General features: G+C 43.9%; 1 protein-coding gene across 5 annotated transcripts in view; it reads right to left on the reverse strand.

Moving 5' to 3' along the window:
* The window catches only part of LOC140465886 (progranulin-like), a 106,521-nt gene that overhangs the window by 25,509 nt on the left and 66,621 nt on the right, over positions 1-14,391 (reverse strand). For all 5 annotated transcript variants that reach the window (XM_072561783.1, XM_072561782.1, XM_072561784.1 and 2 more), the window contains exons 9-11: positions 10,239-10,466; positions 7,206-7,340; positions 3,385-3,624 (exon numbers count right to left, since the gene is read on the reverse strand). In XM_072561783.1, coding sequence (XP_072417884.1) covers positions 3,385-3,624; positions 7,206-7,340; positions 10,239-10,466 — 603 coding nt within the window. The remainder of the gene's footprint in view (positions 1-3,384; positions 3,625-7,205; positions 7,341-10,238; positions 10,467-14,391) is intronic.

Raw genomic sequence — 14,391 nt, forward strand, 5'->3', positions numbered from 1 at the left:
CATTAGCCCAGTACCCCATCTTTTTGTTACTCATACCAAAGTGAATCACCTCACACTTACCCACATTGAACTCCATTTGCCACTTTTCTGCCCAGCTCTGCAGCTTATCTATATCCCGCTGTAACCTGCCACATCCTTCCTCACTGTCAACATCTCCACCGACTTTCGTATCGACCGCAAACTTGCTCACCCAACCTTCTAGCCCTTCCTCCAGGTCATTTATAAAAATGACAAACAGCAATGGTCCCAAAACAGATCCTTGCAGAACACCGCTAGTAACTGCACTCCAAGGTGAACCTTTACCATCAACTACTACCCTCTGTCTTCTTCCAGCCAGCCAATTCCTAATCCAAACCTCCAACTCACCCTCAATGCCATACCTCCGTAGTTTTTGCAGTAGCCTACCATGGGGAACTTTATCAAATGCCTTACTAAAATCCATATACACCACATCTACTGCTTTACCTTCGTCCACCTCCTTAGTCACCTTCTCAAAGAATTCAATAAGGTTTGTGAGGCACGACCTGCCCTTCACAAAACCATGCTGACTATCCTTGATCACATTATTCCTATCCAGATGTTCATAAATCCTATCCCTTACAATTCTCTCTAAGACTTTGCCCACAACAGAAGTGAGGCTCACCGGCCTATAGTTACTAGGGTTGTCCCTACTCCCCTTCTTGAACAAGGGAACCACATTTGCTATCCTCCAGTCTTCTGGCACTATTCCTGTAGACAACAAGGACATAAAAATCAAGGCCAATGGCTCTGCAATCTCCTCCCTTGCTTCCCAGAGAATCCTAGGATAAATGCCATCAGGCCCAGGGGACTTATCTATTTTCACCCATTTCCAGAATTTCCAACACCTCTTCCCTACATACCTCAAAGCCGTCCATTCTAATTAATTGTGACTCAGTATTCACATCGGCAACAATGTCCTGTTCCTGAGTGAATACTGACAAAAAGTATTCATTCAGTGTCTCCCCAATCTCTTCAGCCTCCACACGCAACTCCCCACTACTATCCTTGACTGGACCTATTCCTACCCTAGTTGAAAATGTGTTGCTGGAAAAGTGCAGCAGGTCAGGCAGTATCCAAGGAACAGGAAGAAGGGCTGATGCCCGAAACGTCGATTCTCCTGTTCCTTGGATGTTGCCTGACCTGCTGTGCTTTTCCAGCAACACATTTTCAACTCTGATCTCCAGCATCTGCAGTCCTCACTGTCTCCTATTCCTACCCTAGTCATTCATTTATTCCTGACATACCTATTGAAAGCCTTTGGGTTTTTCCTAATCCTATCAACCAAGGACTTTTCATGTCCCCTCCATGCTGCTCTTAGCTCTCTCTTCAGATCCTTCCTGGCTACCTTATAACTCTCAATCGCCCCAATTGAACCTTCACACCTCATCTTTACATAGGCCGCCCTCTTCCCCTTAACAAGGGATTACAATTCCTTATTAAACCACAGCTGCCTCACACGACCCTTTCCTCCCTGCCTGACAGGTACATACTTATCAAGGACACTCAATAGTTGCTCCTTGAACAAGCTCCACATATCAATTGCGCTCTTGCCTTGAAGCCTACATTTCGAAGCCACGCATCCTTAGTCGTGCCTCACCGCATCATAATTTCCCTGCCCCCAGCTATAACTCTTGCCCTGCAGTGCACACTTCTCCCTCTCCATCACTAGAGTAAAAGTCACTGAATTGTGGTCACTGTCCCCAAAGTGCTCACCTCCCTCCAATTCTACCACCTGGCCTGCTTCGTTACCCAGAACCAAATCCAGTATGGCCTCACCTCTTGTTGGCCTGCCTACATATTGTGTCAGGCACCCTCCTGCACACATTGGATAAACACCGACCCATCTAACGAACTCAAGCTATCGCTTTCCTAGTCAATATCAGGAAAGTTAAAGTCCCCCATAACAACCACCCTATTACTTTCACTCTTCTCCTGAATCATCCTCGCAATCCTTTCTTCTAAGCCTCTTGGACTATTAGGAGGCCTGTAGAAAACTCCTAACAGGGTGACCTCACCTTTCCTATTCCTAACCTCAGCCCAAACTACCTCAGATAGCGAGTCTTCATCCATCATCCTTTCCACCGCTGTAATACTATCTTTGACAAGCAATGCCACAGCTCCCCCTCTTTTACCCTCACCTCTGATGCTACTAAAACATTTAAACCCTGGAACCTGCAATAGCCAATCCTGTCCCTGTTCTACTCATGTCTCCGTAATAGCCACAACAGCGAAATCCCAGGTACAACCCACACTGCAAGTTCACCTACCTTATTTTGTATACTTCTTGCATTGAAGTATACACACTTCAAGCCATTTTCCTGTTTACAGTCACCCTCCTTTGAGATTGATGCCACGTTCCTAACCTTCCTACACTCCACGTCCTGCACCCTAAAGCTACAGTCTAGGTTCCCAAGCCCCTGCAGAGTTAGTTTAACCCCCCCCCCCCTCCCCCAGAGCAAACCTTCCCCCAAGGATACTGGTGCCCCTCAGGTTCAGGTGTAGACCATCCTGTTTATAGAGATCTCACCTTCCCCAGAAAGAACTCCAGTTATCCAGATACCGGAATCCCTCCCTCCTGCACCATCCCAGTAGCCACGCATTTAACTGTTCTCTCTCCCAATTCCTCGACTCTCTATCACGTGGCACGGGTAACAAACCAGAGACAACAACTCTGTTCATTCTAACTCTGAGCTTCCAACCTAGCTCCCTGAAAGCCTGCCTAACATCCTCAGCCCTCCTCCTACCTTTGTCGTTGGTGCCAATGTGGACCACGACTTCGGGCTGCTCCCCCTTCCCCTTAAGGACCCGGAAAACACGATCAGATACATCACGTACCCTTGCACCTGGGAGGCAACATACCATACGTGAGTCTCTCTCACCCCCACAAAACCATCTGGAGGTTCACTCCTTCACCAATGTACACAATACTACCGAAAAAAATAGCAATCACCCAAAATATTCAACGCACATGATGAATCAAGAATAATCTGAAACTGTGAAGAGGCAGACTTGAAATGCAGTGAATGTTGTGATGAAATAAAACTTAAGTATCAGATCAATGTGGGGAGCAAACTAGATATTGTTAATCCATTATCGTCTGTATTTCAATTTTTCTTCCTGAAAATCCATTTCTCAGTAATACGATTTTCTGAGGAAGGCTACTAAATATACATTCATAATTCCACTCTCATTCCAGTTTACACACAATTTGCCTCCCAGCTGGAAAAGAAAGTGCTGATAGCCTTATTAAAAGAACGGAACTTCATTCACTGCTTTGAATATCTACCTCAAACAAAGATTCTACATATTATCAATGATATATTTTCTAGTGTTCAGGTCATGATTTTTGTTATTAAAACCAACCTGTGGAATGGGACAGCATGCCCAACCTCCTGAAGGGCCCTTGCAGCATGTTTGATTGTCAGCACAGCTCTTGGTTTCATCACACTTGACATCCCTCATTGTACCCTGCACAATAGCTGGAGTCTTGGTCATCCAGGGAATAGAGATGCCCATCTTATAGCAATCTCCAGTATCAGGATTGCATTTGAAGCCCTTAGGACAACAATCTGGTCTTTGTATGTGGTCTTTGCAGCAAACTGTCTGATTGGGCAAATAAACATGCAATAAATTAATCATAGCCCCAAATTTTCTCCTATTAAAATTGATTTTGGGATACAAATCTAATTTAAAACTTTCTGACCTACAATTATGTCAACATTTGTATTTCAAATCATTGTTGGCAGAGTTGCACCTTAAGTATTCTTTCAGTGCTTACCTCTCCCGAAGCTGTAAGTAAGGTTTCCTGTTTAGATACAGTAAATCAATAGTGAAGTCTCTTGGTAATTGTTATCATTTGCTGATTATTTAACATTTACCTTCAGTTCTTGAAAGCCAATGAATATATTTTACAGTTGAATTCCAGGCCTGTGACATGCTCTTGTATCCATAGTATTTATATGGCGAGTTCAGTTCATTTTCTGAACACAGGTAACCCCCCCCCAGAATGTTGATAGGGCCATGGTTAGATTCTCTCTTCTCAGGGATGGTCATTTCCTGGCCCTTATGCGACTCTAATGTTCTGAAGTGGGAAGGTGATTAAAATACAAGTTGAAGATGGTTGGACCTAGCACACTGTCGTGACGAAATCCCACAGAGATGGCCTGAAACTGGATGACTGACTCCAGTAAACTCAGTCACCTTACCTTGGGTGTAACTCTAACCAGCAGTTTTCTCTTCCTTGATTCCCACCCAATTCCCATTGACTCTAGTTCTGCCAAGGCTTCACAGTTAAATTCGGCTTCAATATGGTTGTGTGCAAGACAAATAGTGTCTCAAACTTGATTGAGTTTTTTGAGGAAGTAATCAAGATGATTGATGAGGGCAGAACAGTAGATATTATTTACTTGGATTTTAGCAAACCTTTGACAAGGTCCTGCATGTTAGATTAATTAATAAAGTTAGATCACATGGAATTCAGGGTGAGCTTGCCAATTGGGTACAAGATTGGCTTAATGGCAGCAGACAGAGTGTGATGATGGAAGGTTGCTTTTTGGACTGCAGGCATGTGACCTGTTGTGTTCCACAAGGATTAGTACTGGCTCCACTTTTGTTTCTCATTTATATAAGTGATTTAGATGAGAATATGGAAGCATGATTCGTAAGTTTGCAGACGACACCAAAATTGGTGGTACAGTAGACAACGAAGGAGGTTATCTAAAGTTACAAAGAGATCTTGTTCACTTGGGTCAATGGGCTGAAGAAAAGTAGATTGAGTTTAATTTGGATAAATGCAAGGTATTGTATTTTGGTAATTCGAACAAGGACAGGATTTATACAATTAAAAAGTGGGTCTCGGTTAGTTTTGTAGAATAGAGACACTTAGGGGTCAAGTACATAATTCTTTGAAATGTGTGTCTTGGGTAGACAAAGTGGTTAAGAAAGTGTTTAGCACGCTTGCCTTCATTGCTCAGACCTTCGAGTAAAAGGGTTGGGACATCATTTTAAGGTTGTACAGTACATTGATGAGGCCTATTTTGGAGTAGTGTGTTCAGTTCTGGTCCTTCCATTATAGGAAGAATATCAAGTTACAGAGGGCTCAAAAAAGATCTACCAGGATGTTGCCAGGAATGGAGGGTTTGAATTATGAAGACAGCCTGGACAGATTGGGACTTTTTTCACTGGAGCGGACGTGATTGAGGGGTGACCTTATAGATGTTTATAAAATCATGAGGAGTACAGTTACAGTGAATTGCAGATGTCTTCACCCTAACGTGGGGAATTTCAAGACTGGGGCATATTTTTAAGGTAAGAGGAGAACGATTAAAAAAAAATGATATGGGGCAATTATTTGATTTTAAACACAGAATGGTTCATGTGTGGAATAAACTTCCAGAAGAAGTGGTGAATGCAGGTACTGTTACAACATTTAAAAGACATTTAGATAAGGACCAGAATAAGGAATGTTTGGAAGGGTATAGGCTAAGCGCAAGAGGGTGGGACTAGTTTAGCTTGGGGATTATGTTCTGCTTGATTGGACCAATAGGTCAGTTTTAGTGTTGTAAGACTCTATGATACTATTATCAAGGGCAGTCACACGCCTCACCTCTGAAATTCAGTTCTATTTCGGCTGTACACTTATCCTCACACTTTCCCACATTACACTGTCAGGTTTTTGCCCACTCACTTAATTTGCCAATATTTTTCTGTTGATTCCTCGAGACATCCTCACCATTTGCTTTCCCACAATTTTGAGTGATCCGAAACTTGGTAATAGCACACTCATTTCCCTCACCCATGTCATCAATATAGTTGTAAATAATTGTGGCCCCAACACTAACCTCCCTAAACACTCCACTAGATACAGCTTGCTATCCTGAAATTGCCTGTTTTAACCCAACACTATCTTCTGTTAATTAGTCAATCCTCTATCCATGAAAATCTACAACTCTCAATACCATGTAGTCATCCTATTAAGTAACTTTTACTTAATAAGATGAGTCATTACCTCAAATGCATTTTGGAAATCTAAATATATTATATTGACTGGCTTCTTTTTATCTATCCTGCTGTTAAGTCTCCAAAGAATTCTAATAAATTTGTCAGTCATCACTTCCCTTCATGAAGCCATAATGACTCTACCTAATTTTGTATCTCAGAATGAGATTACCCAGCCAGTTGCCTCCACCAGCCTAACAGGTCTCTGACATTCGAATCCTGTTCTCAGTGTGAACATCCCCTTCAGCGTCCCCAATTTAATTACACAACCATTGGTGACTGCATCATGTTACAGAGACCCTAAATACAGGAATTCCCTCCTGATAAAGGTCTGAAAAGCACTCAGAGTCTATGGGGAAGTAGGTTCAGTTGGAGTTCAAAAGGGAATTAGATTGTCATTGGAAAAGAAAGAATGTGCATGGTTATAGGGAGAAGGTGGGACAATGGCATTGTGAATTGCTCACATGGAAAGTTGTTGCAGACATAATTAGCCAACTGTTTGCAGCATTTCTAAATCCTATGAAAACCTCTCCAATTACTCTCTTACTTTATGACAGTTCTTTAAATCATCTGATCATTTTTCATCACCTGTCCCAATATCTCCTATGGCCTAGTGGAAAGTTTTGCATCATAGCATTACTGTGAAGCATGTGCCATATAGATTCAAGCTGTAGGTGACAAGATTAGGGGTAATGATTTCAATTACAATGGCAGTAAGGTAGGGTCAGAGTCAGTCATGTTATACAGGTAGAAGCAAGCAGGATGTGGGAGTGATGTGATAGGATTGTAAGATTGGTGCTGCATCCAAGTAACATGCTTCAGACTTCATGAATGATGGTCAAATGGTGAGGGGTACTTGGTTTATGACAAAAATTTAGAAGTTTTGATCTGTCTGTTTTTTAGTTTAAGATAGTGTGTCTTGAACTAAGACTGTAGTAGGCAAAAGCTTTTCAATGGTACACAGCTGCCAGATCAAAAAGGACAGATCTGACTAAACGTCAAATGCAAGATTCCTCACTGTGGAGGATAGTGCGATTTGATGATGTCCTTTCAAATGATCTCTTATTAACAGGAAAATTGCACAAATGTTCCTGTAACTTGATGTAAAGGGCAACAGCTCCAGCTGCCGGTCTTATTTCTGCAGCACCTGCTCCATCACGTGCATTTTATACTATCACAGATCTTACCTTCATTTTTTCCATACTGCTTGTCAACTTCAGGACCATGGGAATGAAAGAATCCTTCATCTTACATAAGCCTTTCTGAACCTCACATGTGTAGCCATTGGGACAACAGTGTATATGATCTTCACAGCAAACTGCCTATTGGTACAAAAGCAACAATATATTAAGTTTTATTTAATCACAGCATTCACTGCATTTCAAATCTGGCTCTTTCCAGTTTCCAGATGGTTTTTGATGCATCATATGTGTGGATATTTTGGGTGACCTATCTTTTGGGGGTCATATGTCAATGGGAAAAGAAACATACCTCCAGCTGGTATTCTGAACTGCAGATGGATTTGTGTTACACAGTGGATAGTGTTTAACTGTTGGAAACATGCATGAACACTGAATTGAATTGAATTTATTGTCACATATACCGAGGCACAATGAAAAGCTTTGTCTTGCAAGCAATACTGGCAGATCGCAGAGTTAAATAGCATAGATAGTAAATCATAGGTAAACAGCAGGAAAAACAAAAACACAGATACAGGGACATGTTAAGAGTTTGAGAATCCATTCAGTATTCTAACAACAGTAGGGTAGAAACTGTTGCGAAACCGGCTTGGGAGGGTGTTCAGGCTTCTATACCTTCTCCCTGATGGTACAGGTTGTAGAAAAACATTGCCAGGGTGGAATGGAATGGTTAAAAATGCTGGCAGCCTTTCCTTGACAGCAAGTCAGGTAGATGGATTCTACACATGGGAGGTTGGCCTTTGTGATTGTTCGGGCCGAGCTCACTATTCTCTGTAACCATCTCCGATGTTGAATGGTGTACTGGCCATACCAGGTAGTGATACATCCAGACAGAATGCTCTCGATGGCGCACCTGTAAAAGTCAGCAAGGGTATTCACCGTCATGCCAAATTTCCTCAGCTGCCTGAGGAAGGGGAGATGTTGTTGGGCCTTTGTAACCAATGCGTCCACATGAAGAGTCCAAGAAAGGTTGTTGTGGATGACCACTCCCAAAAGCTTGACAAGCTTCACACATTCCACCTCTGTGCTGTTAATGTGTAGGGGGGCATGAGTAACATCCCACTGAAAGTCAATAACGAGTTCCTTGGTTTTGCTGGCATTGAGAGCTAGAGCACCATTTTTCCAGGTCTTCCACCTCCCGTCTGTTTCGTCTCTGTCTGAGATTTCACCGACTATGGTGGTGTCATCAGCAAACTTGTAAATGGAATTGCAGTCATGGGTATACACTGTGTACAGCAGGGGGCTGAGTGCACATGCCGGGGGCTCCTGTGTAAGTGACAATGAAAGATTGTCCCCATTCTTCACTGATTGTGGTCTGTGGGTCAGGAAACTGAGGATCCAGTTGCAGAGAGGGGGGTTTAATCCGACATCACTAAGTTTAGTAATCAGTCTCAAGGGGGTAATAGTGTTAAAGGTTAAACTGTAGTCAATGAGTAGGATTCTTATGCAGCTGTTCTTGGTGTCAAGATGTTTGAGGGAGGAGTGAAGGGCAAGTGATATGGATCTGTTGTTCCGATATGCAAATTGGAGTGGTCAAGAGTCGTGGGGAGGCTTGAGGTGATTAATGCCATGACCAGCCTTTCAAAGCACTTCATGACCACCGAGGTGAGGGTCACTGGGCGGTAGTCATTGAGGCATGCTGCATGAGCAGCCTTAGGCACAGGATGATGTTGGCCCTTTTGAAGCAGGCAGGGACAGGGGACTGCTGCAGGGAGAGGTTGAAGATGTCCCAGAACACCTCTGCCAGTTGATCTGCGCATGCTCTGAGTGCACAGCCTGGTACTCCATCTGGTCCCATCACTTTCCCTGAATTCACACAAAGGAAAACTGATCTGACATCTGATGTTGGGACAGGTTCGTCAGGACTTATTCTGCTCAAAACTAGCATAGAAGGCTTTGAGGCGTTGTCATTGCCTGCCATCTTGCACTGTCTCTTTTTAGAACCTATGATGTCATTCAGTCCTTGCCATAATCGCTGGGTGTCTGTCTGGGTCTCTAGTTTGGATCGGTATTGATCCTTGGCTGTCTTAATGGCTCTGCGAAGGTCATACTTAGATTTCTTATATTTGAGTGGGTCCCCTGATCTGAAGGCCTCACGCCTGGTTTTGAGCAGGTTCTCTATGTCCTGATTCATCCAGGGATTCCTGCTGGGGTACATCCGCATTGACTTCCTCGGTATGCAGTCCTCCACGCATTTGCTGTTAAAGTCTGTGACAATGGTGGCATAGTCATCCAAGGTACCAGTGGACAGTTTGAAAATGTCCCAATCTGCCGATTCCAGACAGCACTGGAGTTGATCCTCTGCCTCCTCCAACCAGCACTGGACCTATATCCACAAGGAAGCCTCCTGGCTAGAGTATTTGCCTGTAAGCCGGGAGAAGCATGGCATTGTGGTTGGAGTTCCCAAAATGAGGGCAGGGGATGGAGCGGGACACATCCTTCCCAGTGGTGTAACAGTGGTCTAAAATGTTCGTGCCCCTGGTGGAGCAGGTAATGTTCTGGTGGTACTCCAGCAACACTTTCCTTAGATTGGCTTGATTAAAGTCGCCAGTTACAATAACCAGGGCCTCAGGGCGTTAGTAGTGGAATACAGCACATCCAGAGCTTCCTCAACCTTTGCTTGTGGTGATGTGTACACAGCAGTTCATACAGCAGCGGTACATTCCAGTGGTAGATAGAAGGGGGTGACAGTTGAACATTCCGCTTTGCAGGCATTAAAAGTAGGGGGGGGGGGGGGGGGGAAAAGAGGAAACCAGATATCCTTAGCATTCCTGATATTCCATTTTTCAGTAATAAGGTTTATTGGGCAACGTTACTGAATGTACATTCTTAACTCCACTTCCCCTCCAGCTTACACAAAACTCTTTTTCAGCTAAAAGCCAAATTAAGGTGCTGATACTATTACTGTAACAATAGATCTTCACCCACAGCTTTGAAAATGTACCTCTCACAAAGATTCTGCATATTATCATAGATACGGTTTCAAGTGTTCTGGTCAAGATTTTTGTTCTTAAAACCAACCTGTGGAATGGGGCAGCACGCCCAACCTCCTGAAGAGCCCTTGCAGCATGTTTGATTGTCAGCACAGCTCTTGGTTTCATCACACTTGACATCCCTCACTGTAACTTGCACAATAGATGGAGTCTTGGTCATCCATGGGATAGAGATGCCCCTCTGGTAGCAGTGTCCTTCCGAATCACATTTGAAGCCATGAGGACAACAATGTACCTGGTCTTCGCAGCAAACTGCCTAATGGGGATAAAAGAACACGCGATAAATTAATCACAATCCCAAATTTTCTCCTGTAAAAGTTGCTTTTGAGGTACAAACATCATTTTAAACTTTCTGACCTACAATTATGTCAACATTTGTATTTCAAGTCATTACTGGCAGAGTTGCACCGTAACTATTCTTTCAGTGCTTACCTCTCCCGAAGCCGCAAATAATGGCATACCAGGACTCTCACCAAGCAGACCTAAAAATAAGGCGCTATCCTGTTGAAATTGCAACACAGCCAGGACAATTTGCATGCCAAGCAGCATAAACAGATTTGACAGAGCTAATCAATCCACAACCCAACAATCCCATGTCAGATCCAAGCCAGAAGTCCTGCCACATGCAGTCACGAAAGTGGTGGACAATTTAACAAATAACAGGAGGATATTTTATAAATGTCCCAATCCTCAAAATTGGGGCAGGCCAGCAAAGGAGCTTACAAGACAATCTTGCAGTATTTGAAGCACCTTCAGCCAGAGGTGCTGACTAGATGATCCTTCATGGCCTCTTCCATAAATTCCAAACATCATAGATACCAAGCTTAAGCCAATGTTCATATGATGTCAAAAAATGACTGAAGACTTGATACTGCAACATACTGTCAATAGAATTGAAGACTTGTGCTCTAGAACTAGCCACACCCCTAGTCAAGTTGCTCCAGTAGTGTTGCACATTGGCATTTACTAGCAAGGTGGAGAATTGCACAGGTATGCCCTGTCCATAAAAAGGAGGGCAAATTCAACCGAGCACAATCAAACAGTCTACTCTCATTTATTAGCCAAGTGATAGAATGTCATCAATAGTTTCAAGTATCATTTACTCAACAATTACTTCCACAATGACAGCTAGTTTGGGTTCTACCAGGGCCACTCAGTTCCTGACTCACCCTTAACAATTTCTCCATCGAATCCTCCCTCCAGATGAAAGGGGTAGCCATGGGCACCCAGATGGGCTCCAGCTATGCCTGTCTCTTTGTTGGCTACTTAGAACAGTCCATCTTCCATAATTACGCCAGCACCACTCCCCACCTCTTCCTCTGCTGCATTGATGACTGCATCGGCGCCACCTCGTGCTCCCGCGAGGAGGTTGAGGAGTTAATCAACATCACTAATACATTCCACCCAGACTTTAAATTCACCTGGACCATCTCTGACACCTCCTTCCCCTTCCTGGACCTCTCCATCTCCATCAATGGCGACCAACTTAACACTGATATTTTTTAGAAATCTACCGACTCCCACAGCTACCTGGATTACACCTCATCCGACCCTACCTCCTGCAAAAATGCTATCCGTATTCCCAATTCCTCCGCCTCTGCTGTATCTGCTCCCAGGAGGACCAGTTCCACCACAGAACACACCAGATGGCCTTCTTCTTTAAAGACCGTAATTTCCCTTCCCATGTGGTTGAAGAAGCCCTCCAACGCATCTCATCCATGTCCCGCACCTCCGTCATCAAACCCCACCCCCCTCTAACCGCAACAAGGACAGAACCCCTCCTGGTCCTCACCTTCCACCCTGCCAATCTCCGCATAAACTGCGCCATGCGCCGACATTTCTGCCACCTCCAAACGGACCCCACCACCAGGAATATAATTCCCTGCCCACCCCTTTCTGCCTTCTGCAAAGACCGTTCCCTCAGTGACTACCTGGTCAGGTCAATGCCCAACAACCGACCCTCCCCTCCTGGCACCTTCCCCTGCCACTGCAGGAATTGCAAAACCTGCGCCCACACCTCACCCCTAGTCTTCATCCAAGGCCCCAAAGGAGCCTTCCACATCCATCAAACTTTCACCCGCGCATCCATCAATGTCATTTGTTGTATTTGTTGCTCTCCTTTACACTGGGGAGTCTGGACGCCTTCTTGCAGAGCACTTTAGGGAACATCTCTGGGTCACCCATGCCAATCAATCCCACTGTCCCGTGGTTGAATATTTCAACTCCCCCCTCCCACTCTGCTGAGGACATGCAGGTCCTGGGCCTCCTCCACCGCCGCTCCCAAACCACCCAATGCCTAGAGGAAGAACGCCTCATCTTCTGCCTCTGAACACTTCAGCCCCCGGGCATCAATGTGGACTTCCACCAGTTTCCTCATTCACCCCAGTTCTAACCTGCCAGCTCAGCACCATCCTCATGACCTGCCCTACCTGCCAATCTTCCTTCCCACCTCCCCACTCCACCCTTCCTCTCTGACCTATCACCTTCATCCCCACCTCCATCCACCTACTGCACTCTTAGCAGCCTTCTCCCCAGCCCCACCCCATCCCTCCCATTTATCTCTCCAGCCCAGAGGCTCCATGCTTCATTACTGATGAAGGGCTTTTGCCTGAAATGTCGATTTTCCTGCTCCCTGGATGTTGCCTGACTTCCTGCGCTTCTCCAGCACCACTCTAATCTAGATCCTAACTATCATAGCCTTGGTACAAGGAACTGGAACTCATGAGGGGAAGAGAGGCAGCATTTCAGAGAGCATGGCTTCAAAGAAGCTCTGATCAAACACAGCATCAGGAAAAACATTCTCCCTGGTTGGAGTCAGATGGTAAGGAAGGTGGTTATGGTTGCTGAGGGAAAATCATCTTAACCCCAGAAATTCACTGCAAGAGTTCCTCAGCTGTTGCATCACCTTCCCTCCATCAAAAGATCAGGAGTGGGGATCTTCGTTAATAATTACTGTTGTGGTTAAATTACCACAAGCTATCTTTAATTTAGCTACTTTTTAAGAAACCTCACAATCAAGTACTGAAACAATTGCTTGGAACTTTATTGTGCCTATCAACCAAATAAGACCCCAAAGTAACCAAGTCAAGTTTCACAATCCAACTAGTTATTACCCATGATCCCAATCAACAGTGTCTGTTTCTAGATGTGTCCTGGAGTTGGATTTTTCTGTTCTCCAAGTTTGTGGTATGACATTATTAATGATCCTTTAGATTCTTTCGTCCAAAACATTGACTGCTCCTCTGGAGCTATCAAATCTGCAGCATGCTTCCTGGTCAGAAATAGCTTCCCTGTTCCTTGTTACATTTGGCTTCAACTGTCTTTTCAAAGGCACAGCTTTCCTGTTATTAACTCTTGTGATCATGCTATACAGCAGCCATTTATCAGGAAGTGTTAAAAGCTGTTTACGTAGCTTTGACGACTTCTCCCAGGCATGGCGAATTTCTTTCGATTCTGGAATAACAGTTTGTCCTGGACTCTTAACAGTTTATCCCAGAATGAGTTATTGTTGTTTCTTTCAATTCATGACCAGTCATCAAATTTCTGAAGTTTACACCATCACATTACCACAAAGTTCAGGACTATTTGCGACTTCTAAGATACTGAAGCAGTCTGCGTCAAAATACAGAAACACCTGGAGAAAATTCCAGCTTGGGCTGGTGAGTGGCAAGTAACATTTGCACCACAAAAAATGCCATGCAATAACCATCTCCAATAAGCAAGAGTCTAACTATTGGCCTTTGACATTCAGCACACAATACTCTGGGTGGGTCTCATCAAGGTCCTGCACAATTGCAGCAAGATATTTCTGCTCCTGTTTTTGAATCATTTTACTATGAAGACCTTCTTCACCAACTGCTGTACTGCATGCTCACTTTGTGACTGGTGATCAAGAACACCCAGATCACATTACACCTTTCATTTTCTCAAAATATCTCCATTAAGAGAATAATGTGCCTTCCTATTTCTCCTTCCAAAGTCAACAATCTTACATTTATCCATATCATACTAAAAATTTGTGTACCAAAACTTAGTGATAAATTTAATGATTTAAAAGTTGTCAAAACTTGAGCGAAATAAAAGGAAGTAAATACGAACTATCACTAGAAGAAACAAATACCAGGGAAGCTAATGGACCTAAAGGCCAATAAGTCCCCTGAACATAATGAATTTATACTAGG

The sequence above is a fragment of the Chiloscyllium punctatum genome, chromosome 42, assembly GCF_047496795.1.
Source record: "Chiloscyllium punctatum isolate Juve2018m chromosome 42, sChiPun1.3, whole genome shotgun sequence".
NCBI lineage: Eukaryota > Metazoa > Chordata > Chondrichthyes > Orectolobiformes > Hemiscylliidae > Chiloscyllium > Chiloscyllium punctatum.